The sequence below is a fragment of the Mobula hypostoma genome, chromosome 30, assembly GCF_963921235.1.
Source record: "Mobula hypostoma chromosome 30, sMobHyp1.1, whole genome shotgun sequence".
In the NCBI taxonomy this organism is placed as follows: domain Eukaryota; kingdom Metazoa; phylum Chordata; class Chondrichthyes; order Myliobatiformes; family Myliobatidae; genus Mobula; species Mobula hypostoma.
In genome coordinates this window covers 5574559-5592238 of record NC_086126.1, presented here as the reverse complement: position 1 = coordinate 5592238, position 17680 = coordinate 5574559, and the positions used below count along the sequence as shown (strand labels likewise).

Sequence of the window (17680 nt, the reverse complement as noted above, 5' to 3'; positions counted from 1 at the left end):
GTTCACGCTCACCCCATCCTCCCACTGCCTTAATGGGGGTAGAGTTCCTCTTGTCCTCACCTACCACCCCATGAACGTCCACATCCAGCACATCATCCTCTGCAACTCCCACCATCTCCAAAGGAACCCAACAGTTGACCCGTCTTTACCTCTCCCCCAACTTTACTCAGGGGTTGCTCCCTACGTGACTCCCTCGTCCACTCGTCCCTCCCCGCCAGTCTCCTTCCCGGCACTCATCCCTGCACGCAGCCGAAGTTCTACACCTGTCCATTCACCTCCTTCCTCTCCTCCGCGCATGGTGCCCCCGAACAGTCCGTCCAGGTGAGGCGGTGCTGGGGGTCGTCTGCCGTGTCCGGTGCTCCTGATGCAGCCTCCTCCCCGTCGGTGAGACCTGCCATAAATCGGCGGGGGGGGGGCCACTTCGCCGAGCACCTCCGCTCCATCTGCCAAACGCCGAGCTTCCCGCTGGCCCAACGTTTTAATTCTGATTCCCATCCCCATTCTGAAAGGTCGGTCCACGGCCTCCTCTTGAGCCAGGATGAGGCCACCCCCGGGGTGGAGGAGCAACACCTTATATTCCATCTGGGTAGCCTCCAACCTGATGGCATGAATATAAATTTCTCCTTCCCGTTTAAAAAAAAATTCCCTCCACATCCTCTCTCCTTCTAATCCCGACTCTGGTCTCTTACCTCTTTCCACCTGCGACCACCTCTCTCTGGGTTCTGTCCCCCTGCCCTCTCTCCGATAGTCCTCTCTCCTCTCAGATTCCTTCCCCTCCAACCCTTGACCTTTCCCACCCACCTGGCTTCACCTATCACCTTCCAGCTATCATCCTTCACCTCCCCCCGTCCTTTTTATTCTGGCGTCTTCCCCTGTCCTTCTCAGTTCTGATGAAGGGTCTTGGCCAGAAATGTCAACAGTTTATTCATTTCCATAGATGCTGCCTGACCTGCCGAGTTCCTCCAGCATTTTGTGTGTGTTGCCTCGGATTTCCAGCACCTGCAGAATGTCTCATTTTTCCAATTATTTAATCTATTTGTTTATTTGCTTATTTTTGCTCAGTTTGTCTTCTTTTGCACATTGTATCGTGTTTCTTCATATTTACTGTGAATGCCCGCAAGAAAGTAAATGTCAGGGTTGTGTATGGTGACACGTCTGTACTTTGATAGTAAATTTACTTTGAACTTTGAACTTTGAGTCTCAGCGTGTAGTTTCAAAGGTTCATTTAATATCAGTATACGACCTGAAATTCTTACTCTTCACAGACACCCACAAAACAAGAAACCCAATAGAATGGATGATAGAAACATCAAAGCCTGGAAGCCTCCCCACCCTTTGCACAAACTTTTCACTGGTTCTATCATATATCTTTGCCCTATTGTGAAAATGCCCACAAGAAAATTGATCTCGGGGTAGTATATGGTGACATACACGAACTTAGGTTCTAAACTTGTGTTAAACTTTGAACTTTGAACAACCATTCCATCAGGTTCTGGAACTGACCTGAAAAACCCCCAACACTACCTTGGAATGTCTTTTTATCTCTTTCAGTCTTGTGCTAATTCATTGTTAATTTTGTAATTTGTTTTATATGCAGAAAAGTCATACAATCTATGTAAATCTAAGTTTATATAAGTTTACATTCTATCTTTGTTGCATACTGTACAGCTGCTGCAAGGATTAATTTTCATGGCTGCTGTAGCCTGTCTATGTATGCCTATTGTTGTGGATTTAGTATTTGAGTAATATTTGAGAAATATTGTAAATATATTGTTTGATAAGATAAGATGTAGGAGCAGAATTAGGCCATTTGGCCCATCGAGTCTGCTCCACCATTTCATCATGGCTGATCCATTTTCCTTCTCAGCCCCAATCTCCTGCCTTCTCCCCGTATCCCTTCACGCCCTGACCAATCAAGAATCTATCAACCTCTGCCTTAAATATGCATAAAGACTTGGTCTCCACAGCCGCCAGTGGCAAAGAATTCCACAGATTCACCACTCTCCGGCTAAAGAAATTCCCTCTTATCTCCATTCTAAAAGGACGCCCCTCTATGTTGAGGCTGTGTCCTCTGGTCTTAGACTCCCCCCTCTACGAAGCATCCTCTCCACATCCACTCTATCGAGGCCTTTCAGCATTTGATGGGTTTCAATGAGGTCACCCTTCATTCTTCTGAATTCCAGTGAGTAGAGGCCCAGAGCCATCAAACGCTCTTCATATGACAAGCCATTCATTCCTGGAATCATTTTCATGAACCTCCTTTGAACCCTCTCCAGTTTCAGCACATCCTTTCTAAGATAAGGGGCCCAAAACTGCTCACAATACTCCAAGTGAGGCCTCACCAGTTCTATATAAAGTCTCAACATTACATCCTTGCTTTTATATTCCAGTCCTCTTGAAATGAATGTTAACATCACATTTGCCTTCCTCGATAACCCGACTCAACCTGCAAATTAATCTTCAGAGGATCCAGCACAATGACTCCCAAGTCCCTTTGCGCCTCAGTTTTTGATATTTTCTCTCCATTTAGAAAATAGTCAACCCTTTCATTTCATCTACCGGAGTGCATGACCGTACACTTCCCGACACTGTATTCCATCTTCCACTTCTTTGCCATTCCTGCTAATTTGTCTAAGACCTTCTGTAGCCTCTCTACTTCCTAAATCGTTCTTGTTCATTTAGGTAATTGATTACAGGTTATATGTAAAGATACATCATGATGCTCCCATGTGATACTTGGCTTACAGTAAACACGAAGTTAGACTCACATTTTAGACTCCTATGCCTTCCTTCCAATTAGTTTTTTTTTGGAGTTACAAGCCTCGAAGAGGACCACAACCTCATCGTAGGGTTTGGAGGCTTGCGTGCTTCAATGAGAGCTGTGTTGGCTGGAGTCAGGGCTTTGTGCTTTGGCTCTTGACAGGGTCGCCCATGCCAATCAGGTCAAAGGGTAGAGGTCAGACCGACAGTGGTCCACCAGGTTCAGGGCTAACAACCCTGACTGGTCGAACAAAACTGTTACAGAAACAGCGACGAAGAAACCTTCTACATCTGAGTGTGACGGTATTCCTGAGTCTCCACCTGGGACTTGCGTGACTGACAGTAGTGAAAACTGAGAGGAAGCTACTGACACAATGAAGGAATCCCTGAACACCACCAGAGATGGAGGACCTTCATCGCTGCCCGAAACGCCAGCGGCGTAACGGGGAGTACGTACATTTGGAGTTACGAAACATAACAGTGGCAATGAGGGTGGGAAATTTACAGTACAGAGCAAACATTTTAGGCACATATACATAGCTAGAGTGGCTGAGACTTTTGCATAGTCCTGTAGTAATTTTATGTATTGCACTGTACTGTTGCCACCAAAAAAAAAACAAATTTCATGACATATGTTAGTGATGATCCTGATATAAGACCATAAGACATAGGAGCAGAATTAGGCCACTTGGCCCATCGAGCCTGCTCGGCCTTTCAATCATGGCTGATCCTTTTCTTCCCTCCTCAGCCCCACTCCCCGGCCTTCTCCCCGTAACCTTTGATGCCATGTCCAATCAAGAACCTATCAAGCTCTGCCTTAAATATACCCAATGACCTGGCCTCCACAGCTGCCTGTGGTGACAAATTCCACAACTTCACCACCCCTTGGCTAAAGGAATTTCTCAGCATCTCTGTTTTAAACAGACGCCCCCCTATCCTGAGGCCGTGCCCTCTTGTCCTAGACTCCCCCACCATGGGAAATATCCTTTCCACATCTACTTTGTCTAGGCTTTTCAGTATTCAAAAGATTTCAATGAGATCCCCTCTCATCCTAAATTCCAGCGAGTACAGACCCAGAGCTATCCCTTTCTCTTTCAATATTTTTATTGATTTCTTACATAAAGAAGAATACAGAGTACAGAATGCAATTTAATAGAAGCACACTTAGAGTCTCAAAACTCCATATTCATGTAAATTAAATTGAATCGTAATATTGAAAAATAATGATTTTATTATGCAAAAAAACCTAAGCCCACTACCAAAAAAGCTGTTTGGTAAAGAAAGAAAAAAGGGAAAAACATCCTTACCATATACTAAAACATATTATTAGCCAACATCCGTACTTAATAACGAATCAAAGATTTTGAAACTAATTCAAAAAGGGTCCCCACAATGTTAGAAAGTCCTGTCTTGATTCAGAAATTGAACAACGAATCTTCTCTAAATTTAGGCATGACATAACATCGCGTAACCATTGAGCGTGAGTAGGCAGAGCAACGTCCTTCCACCCAAACAACAATGCCCTCCTAGCTATAAGAGAAATAAAAGCCCAAAATGTGCAGATCAGGTGTCTCCAAAATAATATCTTTTCCTCCAACAATACTGAATAAGGCAGTCAAAGGGTTAGGTTTAAAATTTACTTTAAAAAGTACAGAAAAAGTTTGGAATACTTCCTCCAACATGTCCAAAACATATGGATTAGTGAAGCTTTTCCATTGTTACATCTGTCACAACAAAGAGATAATATCTGAATAAAAATGAGACAGCTTATCTTTAGTCATGTAGCCCCTTGGACCATTTTAAATTGTAGGAGGGAGTGATGGGCACATAACGATGAGGTATTAACCAATTTAAAAATTTAATTCCAAATTTCGTCAGAAACTGAAGTCTGTAAGTCTTGTTCCCAGAGATTTTTAATTTTGTCTAAAGGAATGTTTATCATTCCCAACAACATAGCATAAATATTAGATATTGATCCATTATGAAAAGGTTTCAAATTAAAAATTACATCTAATAAATTCTTATTGCGACTTTTGGGAAATGTATGTAATTGAGATCGCAGAAAGTCTCTAATTTGTAAATATTGAAAAAAGTGAGTTTTTGGTAAGCTATATTTAGCTGACATCTGCTCAAATGAAAAGAGACTTCCTCCGACAAATAAATCCTGGAAGCATTTAATACCCAGTCTATCCCAATCTTCAAAAACTACATCAGTCATAGAAGGTTTTAAAAACATAGTTAGAAAAAATGGGACTTGAAAGAGAAAATCTCAATAAACCAAAATATTTTCTAAATTGTACCCAAATCCTCAAAGTATGTTTAACTACAAAACTATCAGTTAGTTTACTTAAAAATAAAGGAATTGAGGATCCAAGCAGAGAGATAATAGAAAATTTATTAACAGAGTTAGCTTCTAAAGAAACCCAAACCGGACAGTCCTCTCGGTTAATATAATATAACCAAAATGTGAGGTTCCGTATACTGACTGCGCAGAAATAAAACCTAAAATTTGGTAAAGCTAAACCTCCATTCTTTTTAGGTTTTTGAAGATTAATCAAGAAAGTTTATTTTTCCATATATATGAAGATATGATAGAATCAAGAGAATCAAAAAAAGATTTAGGAATAAAACCAGGTAGGGCCTGAAAACGGTATAAAAATTTAGGCAAGATATTCATATTAATAGAATTAATTCAGCCAATCAACGATACTGAAAGGGGCGACCATTTTGATAGGGCCCTTTTTACGTAACTCAATAGGGTAAAAAAAAATTTCTTTGATTAAGTGTTTATAATTCTTAGTAATTGTTACACCCAAATAAGTAAATTGTTACACCCAAATAATAAATTGATTCTTACAATTTTAAAAGGAAGGTTAGTGTTAATTGATACCAAATTATTCAAAGGAAAAAGTTCACTCTTATGAAAATTTAGTTTATGTCCTGAAAACTGATTAAAACAGGAGAGCAAAGGAAGTACATTAGAACATTAGAAATATAAAGCAATAGGTCATCAGCATAAAGCGAAATTTTGTGAATACTACCTCTCCTTAAAATACCAGTGACATCATTAAATTCTCGGAAAGCAATGGCTAAGGGTTCTACGGCCAGATCAAAAATCAAAGGGCTCAAAGAACAACCTTGTCTAGTTCCACATGAAGTTTAAATGGTTTGGAGTTCTGAGAGTTAGTAAGAACCCGAGCAGAAGGAGATAAATAGAGTAATTTAATCCATTGAATATAATCGGGCCCAAAGTTAAACTTTTCTAAGGTTTTAAATAAATAATTCCATTCAACCCGATCAAAAGCTTTCTCGGCGTCTAAGGATATCACACATTCTGACATCTCTTTAGAAGGAGAATAAATAACATTTAATAAACGACAAATATTAAAATGGGAATACAGATTTTTTAATAAATCCAGGCTGATCATCAGAAACGATAGGTAAAATATTTTCAATCCTATGAGCCAGAACTTTAGATAGGATTTTAGTGTCAACATTAAGTAAGGAGATAGGTCTATATGAAGAGTATTCAGTTGGATTCTTATTCTTTTTTAAGAATAGGCGAAATAGAAGCTTCATAAAAAGATTGTGGCAACCTACCCAACTTAAAGGAGTCCAAAAGGACTGAATATAAATGAGGTATAAGCAATGAGGAAAAACCCTTATAAAATTCTCCAGAAAATCCATCAGGACCCAGAGCCTTCCCCGAGTGCAATGAACAAACAGCTTCGGCAATTTCCTCATGAGAAATAGGTTGATCCAACTGTTTTTGGTTATCATCAGAAAGGGATATTTACTTGGTCTAAGAAATTATTCATTACCTTATTATCTTTAGGAGGGTCAGAACTATGAAGTTTAGAATAAAATTCTCTAAAGGTATCATTTATTTCTAAATGGTCAGTTGTCCTATCACCATTAGCTTTACAAATTTCTTTAATTTGCCATTTAACTATGAAGATTTTTAATTGGTTAGCCAGAAATTTACGTGTTTTGGCTCTATGAATATAAAATTGACTTTTATCTTTTAGAAGTTGAGTTTCAATTGGATATGTTAAAAGAAGATCATATTTAGTTTTAATTTCAACACACCTTTTATATAAGGCAGGTTCTGGAGCCAAGGCATATTTTTTGTTTCAACTGATTAGCTAGTTCAATTCTCTCTTTATTGGCTTTTTTCCTTAACATTTGCAGTATAAGAAATAATTTATTCCTCTGACATAAGCCTTAAAGGCATCCCAGGACTCCCCCACCATGGGAAACATCCTTTCCACATCTACTTTGTCTCGGCTTTTCAATATTCAAAAGATTTCAATGAGATCCCCTCTCATCCTTCTAAATTCCAGCGAGTACAGACCCAGAGCCATCAAACATTCCTCGTATGATAATCCTTTCTTTCCTGGAATCATCCCTGTGAACCACCTTTGAACCCTGTCCAATGCCAGCACATCTTTTCTTAGTTGAGAACTGTCCACAATACTCAAGGTGAGGCCTCACCAGGGCCTTATATAGCCTCAGCATCACATCCCTGGTCTTGTATTCTAGACCTCTTGAAATGAATGCTAACATTGCATTTGCCTTCCTCACCACCGACCCAACCTGCAAGTTAACCTTCAGGGTGTTCTGCACAATGACTCCCAAGTCCCTTCGCATCTCAGATTTTGAATTTTCTCCCTGTTTAGAAAGTAGTCCGCACATTTATTTTGACTACCAAAGTGCATGACAATGCATTTTCCAATGTTGTGTTCCATTTGCCACTTTCTTGCCCAATCTGTCTCAGTCCTTCTGCATCCTACCTGTTTTCTCAACACTTCCTGCTCCTCCACCAATCTTCATATCATCTGAAAACTTGGCAACAAAGCTATCTATTCCATCATCTAAATCATTGATATACAGCATAAAAAAGAAGCAGTCCCAACACTGACCTCTAGGGAACACCACTTGTTCACTGGCAGCCAACCAGAAAAGGATTCCACTTGTTGCCTTCTCCCAATCAGCCAATGCTCTAACCATGCCAGTAACTTGCCTGTAATATCATGGGCTCTTAACTTGTTAAACAGCCTCATGTGTGGCACTTTGTCAAAGGCCTTCTGAAAGTCCAAATATACAACATCCACTGTATCCCCTTTATCTATCCTACTTGTAATCTCCTCAAAGAATTCCGACAGGTTTGTCAGTCAAGATTTTCCCTCGAGGAAACCATGCTGACTTTGTCCTATCCTGTCCTGTGTCACCAAGTACTCCACAACCTCATCCTTAACAATTGACTCCAACATCTTCCCAACCACTGAGGTCAGGCTAACTGGTCTATAATTTCCTTTCTGCTGCCTTCCTCCTTTCTGAAAGAGTGGAGTGACACTTGAAATTTTCCCGTCCTCTGGCACCATGCCAGAGTCCAATGACCCTTGAAAGATCATTTCTAATGTCACCACTATCTCTTTCAGAACCCTAGGGTGCAGTTCGTCTAGTCCAGGTAACTTATGCCCTTTTAAGTCTTTCACCTCTTCCCTTGTAATAGTAACTGCACCCACTTCTCTTCTTTCACACCCTTCAATATCTGGCACACTGCTAGTGTCCTCCACAGTGAAGACTGATGCAAAACACTCATTTAGTTCATCTGCCATCTCTTTGTCCCCCATTATTATTTCTCTGGCCTCATTTTCTAGCGGTCCTATATCCACTCTTATTTCTGTTTTATTTTTTATATACAAACCCCAATTCCAGAAAAGTTAGGATATATTTCAAGATGCAATAAAAACAAAAATCTGTCATATGTTAATTCACGTGAACCTTTATTTAACTGACAAAAGTACAAAGAAAAGATTTTCAATAGTTTTACTGACCAACTTAATTGTATTTTGTAAATATACACAAATTTAGAATTTGATGGCTGCAACACACTCAACAAAAGTTGGGACAGAGGCATGTTTCCCATTGTGTTACATCAGCTTTCCTCTTAATAACACTTTTTAATCGTTTCGGAACTGAGGATACTAGTTGTAGTAGATTTGCAATTGGAAATTTTGTCCATTCTTGCTTGATATAAGACTTCAGCTGCTCAACAGTCCGTGGTCTCCGTTGTCTGATTCTCCTCTTCATGATGTGCCATACATTTTCAATAGGAGATGGATCTGGACTGGCAGCAGGCCAGTCAAGCACACGCACTCTGTGTCTACAAAGCCACGCTGTTGTAGCCCGTGCAGAATGTGGTCTGGCATTGTCCTGCTGAAATAAGCATGGACGTCCCGGGAAGAGACGTCACCTTGATGGCGACATATGTCTCTCTAAAATCCTAATATACGCCTCAGAGTCAATGGTACCTTCACATACATGCAACTCACCCATGCCGTGGGCACTGATGCACCCCCATACCATCACAGATGCTGGCTTTTGCACCTTTCGCTGATAACAATCTGGATGGTCATTTTCATCTTTGGCACAGAGAACTCGACGCCCATTTTTTCTGAAAACTAGCTGAAATGTGGACTCATCTGACCACAGCACATGGTTCCACAGTCTTTCGGTCCATCTGAGATGAGCTCGGGCCCAGAGGACTCACTGGCGTTTCTGCATAGAGTTGATGTACGGCTTCCTCCTTGCATAATACAGTTTCAAGTTGCATTTCTGGATGCAGCGATGGACTGTGTTGAGTGACAATGGTTTTCCGAAGTACTCCCGAGTCCAGGTGGCTATAATTGTCACAGTAGCACAACGGTTTCTTAGGCAGTGCCGCCTGAGGGCTCGAAGATCACGTGCATTCAACAGTGGTTTCCGACCTTGCCCTTTACGCACTGAGATGTCTCTGAATTCTCTGAATCTTTTCACAATATAATGTACTGTAGATGTTGAAAGACCTAAATTCTCTGCAATCTTGCATTGAGAAATGTTCCTTTTGAACTGACTAACAATTCTCTCACGAATTTTGGCACAAAGGGGTGAGCCACCACCCATCCTTACTTGCAAAGACTGAGCCTTTGATGGACGCTACTCTTATACCCAGTCATGATACTTCACCTGCTACCAATTAGCTTGCATAATGTGGAGTCTTCCAAACCGGTGTTACTTGAATATTCTGTGCACTTTTCAATCTTATTTTAACTCTGTCCCAACTTTTGTTGAGTGTGTTGCAGCCATCAAATTTGTGTATATTTACAAAATACAATTAAGTTGGTCAGTAAAACTATTGAAAATCTTTTCTTTGTACTTTTATCAGTTAAATAAAGGTTCACGTGAATTAACATATGACAGATTTTTGTTTTTATTGCATTTTGGAAAATATCCCAACTTTTCTTGGAATGGGGTTTGTACATGAAAAAGCTTTTGCTGTCCACTTTGATATTGTTTGCTAGCTTGCTTTCATATTTCATCTTTTCCCTCCAAATAATTCTTTTAGTTGCTCAATCCTCTGTCTTGTCACTAATTTTTGCTTTGTTATATGCCCTTTCTTTTGCTTTTACGTTAGCTTTGACTTCCCTTGTCAGCCATGGTTGTACTATTTTACCATTTGAGTATTTCTTTGTTTTTTGGAATGCATCTATCCTACACCTTCCTCATTTTTCCCAGGAACTCACGCCATTGCTGCTCTACCATCGTCCCTGCCAGCATCTCCTTCCAGTTTACTTTGGCCAACTCCTCTCTCATACCACTGCAATTTCCTTTACTCCACTGAAACTCCGCTACATCAGACTTTACTGTCTCCCTATCAAATTTCAAATTGAACTCAATCATATTGTGATCACTGCCTCCTAAGGGTTCTTTCACCTTAAGCTCCCTAATTGCCTCCAGTTCATTACATAACACCCAATCCAGTGTAGCCGATCCCCTAGTAGGGTCAATGACAAACTACTCTAAAAAGCCATCTCACTGGCATTCAACAAATTCACTCTCTTGAGATCCATTTCCAACCTGATTTTCCCAATTGACCTACACATTAAAATCTCCCATGACTGCCATAACATTACCCTCTTGCCATGTCTTTTCTATTTCCTGTTGTAATCTGTGGTCCACATTCCAGCTACCAATGGAGGCCTGTATATAACTGCCATCAGGGTCCTTTAACCCTTGCAGTTTCCTAACCCACACGGATTCAACATCTTCTGATCCTACATCACATCTTTCTCCTGATTTGATACCATTCTCTACGCCTCCCCCTCTGCCTACCTTCCTATCCCCCCGATATAACGTGTAACCTCGGACATTAGGCTCCCAACTACAACCATCCTTTCAGCCATGGTCAGTGATACGGGTGTCTATTGTGGCTGGAGAGTGGGAAGGGGACAGCGAGATGGAGAATTGTGGGGAAAAGGGGAGGGAGGAGGAAGTGCCAGAGAGACATTCTGTAATACCTGGGGATACGAATTGACAATAAACTGGACTGGTCAAAGAACACTGTGGCTGTCTACAGGAAGGGTCAGAGCCGTCTCTATTTCCTGAGGAGACTGAGGTCCTTTAACATCTGCCAGACGATGCTGAGGATGTTCTACGAGTCTGTGGTGGCCAGTGCGATCATGTTTGCTGTTGTGTGCTGGGGCAGCAGGCTGAGGGTAGCAGACACCAACAGAATCAACAAACTCATTTGTAAGGCCAGTGATGTTGTGGGGATGGAACTGGACTCTCTGATGGCGGTGTCTGAAAAGAGGATGCTGTCCAAGTTGCATGCCATCTTGGTCAATGTCTCCCATCCACTACATAATGGACTGGGTGGGCACAGGAGTACATTCAGCCAGAGACTCATTCCACCGAGATGCAACACAGGGCGTCACAGGAAGTCATTCCTGCCTGTGGCCATCAAACTTTAGAACTCCTCCCTTGGAGGGTCAGACACCCTGAGCCAATAGGCTGGTCCTGGACTTATTTCCTGGCATAATTTACATATTACTATTTAACTATTTATAGTTTTATTACTATTTATTATTTATGTTGCTTCTGTAACGAAAACCAAATTCCCCAGGGATCAATAAAGTATGAGTATGACTATGACTAATAATCAATAAACCAATTGTTTGGAATCAAACGACCTTGCCTGGCGTCTGTACCCACGCCACACTCCTTCTCTGTCACCTGTCCCACACCATTCCCAACATCCTTTGCTCCCGCCAGGATTACCTCCCCTGCATGCTCACTTAGATCTGCTCAAACCCAATTCCAGAAGGAGTGCGCAGGACAGACAGCTGAGAGACAAACTGAGGGCTCCTCAGACAAAGAGGTTGGATGTTTCACTCCTGGACGAGCAGTCCCGGCGAGTGGCCAGAAGTGGGTACTCGGAAAAGACCATGGACGGACCGGACCCCTCTCCTGCGCAGCGGAGATTGCATCTGATGCTATCTGGAGACGACACGTCGATCACTTGAGGGGAGAAGAGGCGGAAAGAGGCTGTCAGAACCACTTCCTGCAGTCCGAGAGTCAAATCCTGCAACTACCGCAGAGAAGACCCCAGAACCTGAGATCGTTTCGCAGCCACAAGTCTCCCCTGCCTAGCAGAGTGACCCCCTTGTCAGGGGTCAGGAGTAAGAAAGCCTCCACACCGATTAAATCTTTAGGCCTGAATGGGACAGTTTCAGCATTTACTGTGCTGCAGATTAATTGATAGTGGTTGTGTTGTAGAGTGTACTGTGTTTAAGTTGAGATGCGTTCTCTATTGAGTTGGAGTTTGTAGCTAAGCAGAGAGGAGCGTTGCGGATTTAACATTTCAGTCAAATTTGAGTAATATTGTAAATATATTGCTCGCTCTTGTTTAAATAATTCTTTACAGGTTTGTGCGTAAAAATTAGCGAATTGCATACGTCGTGACGCTACCGCGTGATATGCATGTGCCTCGCTCAAAGTAAACACGAAGTTGGGCTCACAGCTCAGACTCCTGTCTTCTCCTCTCAATCGGCTCAATGTTTCAAAGTTACAAAACACGCCTATCACATTTGTCCACACACATCAAAGTTGCTGGTGAACGCAGCAGGCCAGGCAGCATCTCTAGGAAGAGGTACAGTCGACGTTTCAGGCCGAGACCCTTCGTCAGGACTTCCTCTTCCTAGAGATGCTGCCTGGCCTGCTGCGTTCACCAGCAACTTTGATGTGTGTTGCTTGAATTTCCAGCATCTGCAGAGTTCCTGTTGTTTGTCACATCTGTCCGCTTGAGATGTGAAGGAATTGCCGACATTCCGGATTGCAGTTCAACACCAGAGGAGCAGAATCGGGTCATCGGCCCTACCATTCAACCGTGGCTGATTTATTATCCTCCTCCTGCCTTCTCCCCATAACCTTTGACAACCTTACTAACAGCCGCCGCCTTAAATACACCCAGTGACCTGGCCTCCACAGCCGTCGGCGGCAATGAATTCCACAGATTCGCCAGCCTCCGGCAACTCTGTTAACAGGAACAGGCCCTTTGGCCCACAGTGGGCTGCCACACCAATTAAATTAGTTTCAAATGTCCAGCTAACCTAATCTCTCCTGCCGACACAATGTCAATGTCCTCCTGTTTTCCTCGTATTCATGAGTACAGTCTCTTTCAGCACCACAGACAGCGCATTCCAGGCGCTCAGCGCTCTCTGTGTAAAAAGGCTTTTGCCTCGGCCATCTCCTTTCAGATGACACCCCCCTCTCGCCTTAAACGCATGCCCTCTGGTATTAGACGTTTCCACCCTGGGGAACGGATAGTGTCTGGCTAAGCCTCCCTGGCGGAGTGGCACACGGGAGTTGTGGAGATCTGCCTAGCTGCAGAGCCTCGGACTGTAGCCGTGCGTGGGCCAACGGGTTAAACCAATTCTTCAATGGGTTTGACAACTGCCTGTTCACACCCCCACCCTCACCCACCCCCCCCAGCACACCTGTCCAGGCGCAGAGGCACCCAATGCTCCCTCGGCACCAACGTCTCCCCTCCTCCAGTTCAACACATGGACGAACAGCACAGGCTATCACTGTCCACAACCCCGCACCTACCATCCACTCCTCCACGCACCAACTGCTATCGTCCCGATCTTCACCTCCCCCAGCCCCCGCCTCCCACCAACCCCACCCCCCAGTCATCGTGGACTCACCCTCACTACTGAGCAGGTGAGAAGATCTCTGGGGAAACTCAGACACGGAAAAGCATTGGGACCGGACGGGGTGAGCCCCAGGAGTGTGCTGAGCCGCTGTCTGGAATTCTCCGGCGCATTTTCCAGCTGAGTCTCAGCCCGGAACGGGTCCCGACTGTGTGAAGAACATCACGGTCCCAGTGTGTCCAAGAAGGGCCAACCTTGTTACAGTGTCTTGAGTGACTACCGTCCAGTGGCCCTGACCTCACACATCACGAAGACCCTAGAGAGGCTGGTCCTGGTTCACCTCCGACCCCTGGTCAGATCAGCCCTGCAGTTTGCCTACCAGAAGCACACTGGAGCCGACGAAATGTTGTCATCTACCTGCCGAACAGAGCCTACTCCCATCTGGATAACCCAGGCACCACTGTGAGGATCATGTTTTTTTTCCTGATTTCTCAAGTGCCTTCAATACCACACAGCCCTCATTGCTGGGGGGTGGGGGGGGGGAAGCTCCGTTCAGTGCAGATTGGCACTTCCGTTGTATCCTGGATAATGGACTACCTGACTGGCAGACCGCTGTTTGTGCAGCTTCAGAGCTGTGTGTCAGACATGGCTGTAAGCAGCACTGGGGTCCCACAGGAGACTGAATTGGCCCCCTTCCTGTTTACCCTTTAGATACAACACTGAGTCATGTCATCTGCAGAAATTCTCTGATAACTCAGCAACAGTTGGGTGTATAAAGGGAGGACGGGAGAATGAGTACAGGGCCCTGGTGGAGGACTTTGTCAAATGGTGCAAGCTGAATCATCTGCAGCTCAGCATCAGTAAGACAGAGGAGATGGTGATGGACTTTAGGAAGATTGAGCCTGCTCTGCTCCCTGTTACAATCGATAGCGAGGACGTGGATGTGGTGAGGACCTACAAGTACCTGGGGTCTGCGCCTGGAAGAAAGACTTGAGTGGAGCACCCACACTGTGTACACAGGCTGTGTCTAAGGAGGGCCAGAGTCACCTCTACTTCCTGAGGAGACTGAGGTCCTTTGGAGTACGCAGGCCTCTCCTTCACATGTTCTACCAGTCTGTTGTCGCCAGTACAATCTGCTACGCGGTGGTGTGCTGGGGCAATGGCATCAACACGGGTGATGCCAACAGGCTCAATAAACTGATCAGAAAGGCTGGCTCTGTTATAGGAGTCACACTGGAGGCTGTGGTAGAACAAAGGACCCAACGGAAAATCCTGGTAATTCTGGACAATGTTTCTCACCCTCTGCATGCCACCTTGGCTAAACAGAGGAGCACTTTTAGTAACAGACTAAGTCAACCGCACTACTCCAAAGAGCGCTATGTGAGGTCATTCTTACCCTCGGCCATTAGGCTCTATAATGAGTCAACCCACAGCCGGGGAAGTGGTGACCTCCTCCTGTTCGAAGTAACTTATTTTTAATTCTTTCTACTTCCCTTCTAATATTTATATCTTGTAATGTTACTGTGACACCATAGTTTCCTTTGGGATCAATAAAGTATAACTATCTATCTATAAACCTCTATCAGATCTCCCCTCGGCCTCCACTGCTCCAGAGAAAACAACCCAAGTTTGTCCAGCCTCTTCCGATGGCCCAGGCTCTCTAAACCGGGCAGCACCCCGGTGAACCTCCTCTGCACCCTCTCCAACCCTCAACGTCCTTCCCCTAGTGGGGCAACTCTCAGCTAGTCTGCAGGTCACCCTCGGGCAAGGTGTAGCACCTGCTTAGCCCCCACCTCCCACCCCCGATCAGGGTCACGTGAAGCCATGGGAGCAGGTGGCGGACGGTCGTACGAGCAGCCGGTGCGGATCACAAGTCCTGGTTATGCGACCACTGACCCCAGGCAGACAGTCTCTGAAGAGTATTGATGATGGCTGGGGGTCACCCGTCTTGTAAAGACACTGCCCAGAAGAAGACGATGGCAAAATTTGCCAAGAACAATCATGGCCATGAGATCATGCCCGCCTGTGTCAATACGACATGGTGCATAATGATGATGTCATACAGCACGGTGCATGATTATGATGATGAATGTATCAGCCTCAACCACTTCCTCTGGCAGCACATTCCACTCTCTGGGTGAAGCATTTGCCCCCTCGCGTTCCTGTTAAATCTCCTCTCTATTACTTTAAACCTGTGCCCTCTTCTTCCTGATTCCACAGCCCTAATTCCTCTCGTGATTTTCTATGCCTCTATAAGGTCACTCCCCATCCTCCTACACCCCAATAAGAAAAGAGTCCCACACTGCGTGACCTCTCCCTGCAACTCAGCTCTCAAGTCCTGGAAATATCCTTGTAAATCTCCTCTGCCCCTTTTCCAGCTTAATTAATAGAAATAAACAAAATTGTGAAGGGTATGGATAGGGTAAACGCAAGCAGGCTTTTTCCACTGAGGGTGGGTGGGAGGTCATGGGTTAAGGGTGAGAGGTGAAAAGTTTAAGGGGAACAAGAGGGGAAACTTCTTCACTCAGAGGGTGGTGAGAGTGTGGAACGAGCTGCCAGCACAAGTGGCGAGCTCAATTTCAATATTTAAGTAAAGTTTGGACAGGTGGATGGGAGGGGTATGGAAGGGTATGGTCCTGGTGCAGGCCAATGGGAAAAGGCAGTTTAAATGGTTCAGCATGGACTAGATAGGCTGAAGGGCCTGTTTCTTGTCTATGACTCTATTAATGCCATCTTTCTGATAGCAGTGAGACCAGAAGTGAACACAATCTTCCATCTGTGCCCTCACCGACGCCTTGTACGACTGACCGCAGCATAACATAACAGAAGTTACTTTCATCAGAGGGTGGTGAATCTGTGGAATTTGTTGCCACGAGTGGCTGTGGAGGCCAAGACATTGGGTGCATTTAAGGCACAAATTGATTATCCAGGGCATCAAAGGAGATGGGGAGAAGGCAGGGGAGTGGGGATGACTGGTTGGGGAAGGCAGGTTGGTGCGGTCTTTCATTGATTCTATTATGGCTATTATTTTATTATGGATTTATTGAGTATGCCCACAAGAAAATGAATCTCAGGGTTGCACATGGTGACATTTATGTACTTCGATTTATTTTGAAATCTGGACCTTAAATACATGTCCTTTAGTGTTTGAAATTTGTAAATGGGGAGAAAGATTCTGACAGGTATACCTCTCATAATTATACAAAGTTCTTGTAGATCTTGTAGGGGAGCCTAGGACAAGAGGGCACGACTTCAGGATTGAAGGACATCCATTTAGAACAGAGATGTGGAGAAACCACTTTAGTCAGAGGGTGGTAAATCTGTGGAATTTGTTGCCACGAACGACTGTGGAGGCCAAGTCATTGGGTGCATTTAAGGCAGAGATAGCTAGGTTCTTGATTAGTCAGGGCATCAAAGGGTATGGGGTGAAAGCAGGGGAGTGGGGATGACTGGAAGAATTGGATCAGCCCATGATTGGATGGTGGAGCAGACTCGATGGGCTGAATGGCCTACTTCTGCTCCTATATCTTATGGTCCCAACTTCTAAGCTCAGTATGCAGACTGATGAAAGTCAGTCTGCCGAAAGCCTTCTCCCCACTCTGTGATGCCAATTCCAGGGAAACATGTTGTAGTTCCCGGTTTACAGAGACATACAGCTCAGAAGCAGACCCTTTGGCCCAACTAGTCTATGTTGACCAGGGTGTCCCATCCAACCTAGCACCATTGGCCCCAAACCTTCCAAACCTGTCACAACCATGGACTCTGCCACGGGGGCTGCAGAACAATTGTGCTGGTGAGCATGCAGGTTCCAGCTACTTAGTGTTCCATTGTGGTGGTATTTAACTCCCATCCTCTCTTTCCACTCTTGACCAAAAGCACAGCAATGTCTACAACCCTGAGGGAGGAGAAGATGGCGGCGCGACGCAGCGCGCGCGGCCGTTCCG

At 44.3% G+C, this 17680-nt stretch overlaps 1 protein-coding gene across 1 annotated transcript in view; it reads right to left on the bottom strand.

Annotated features, from left to right (window-relative positions):
* Positions 1-257: 257 nt before the first annotated feature.
* LOC134339568 (neuronal PAS domain-containing protein 4B-like) overlaps positions 258-17680 on the bottom strand; it is a 36493-nt gene continuing 19070 nt past the window's right edge. The window contains exon 8 of the mRNA XM_063036193.1: positions 258-391. Coding sequence (XP_062892263.1) covers positions 258-391 — 134 coding nt within the window. The remainder of the gene's footprint in view (positions 392-17680) is intronic.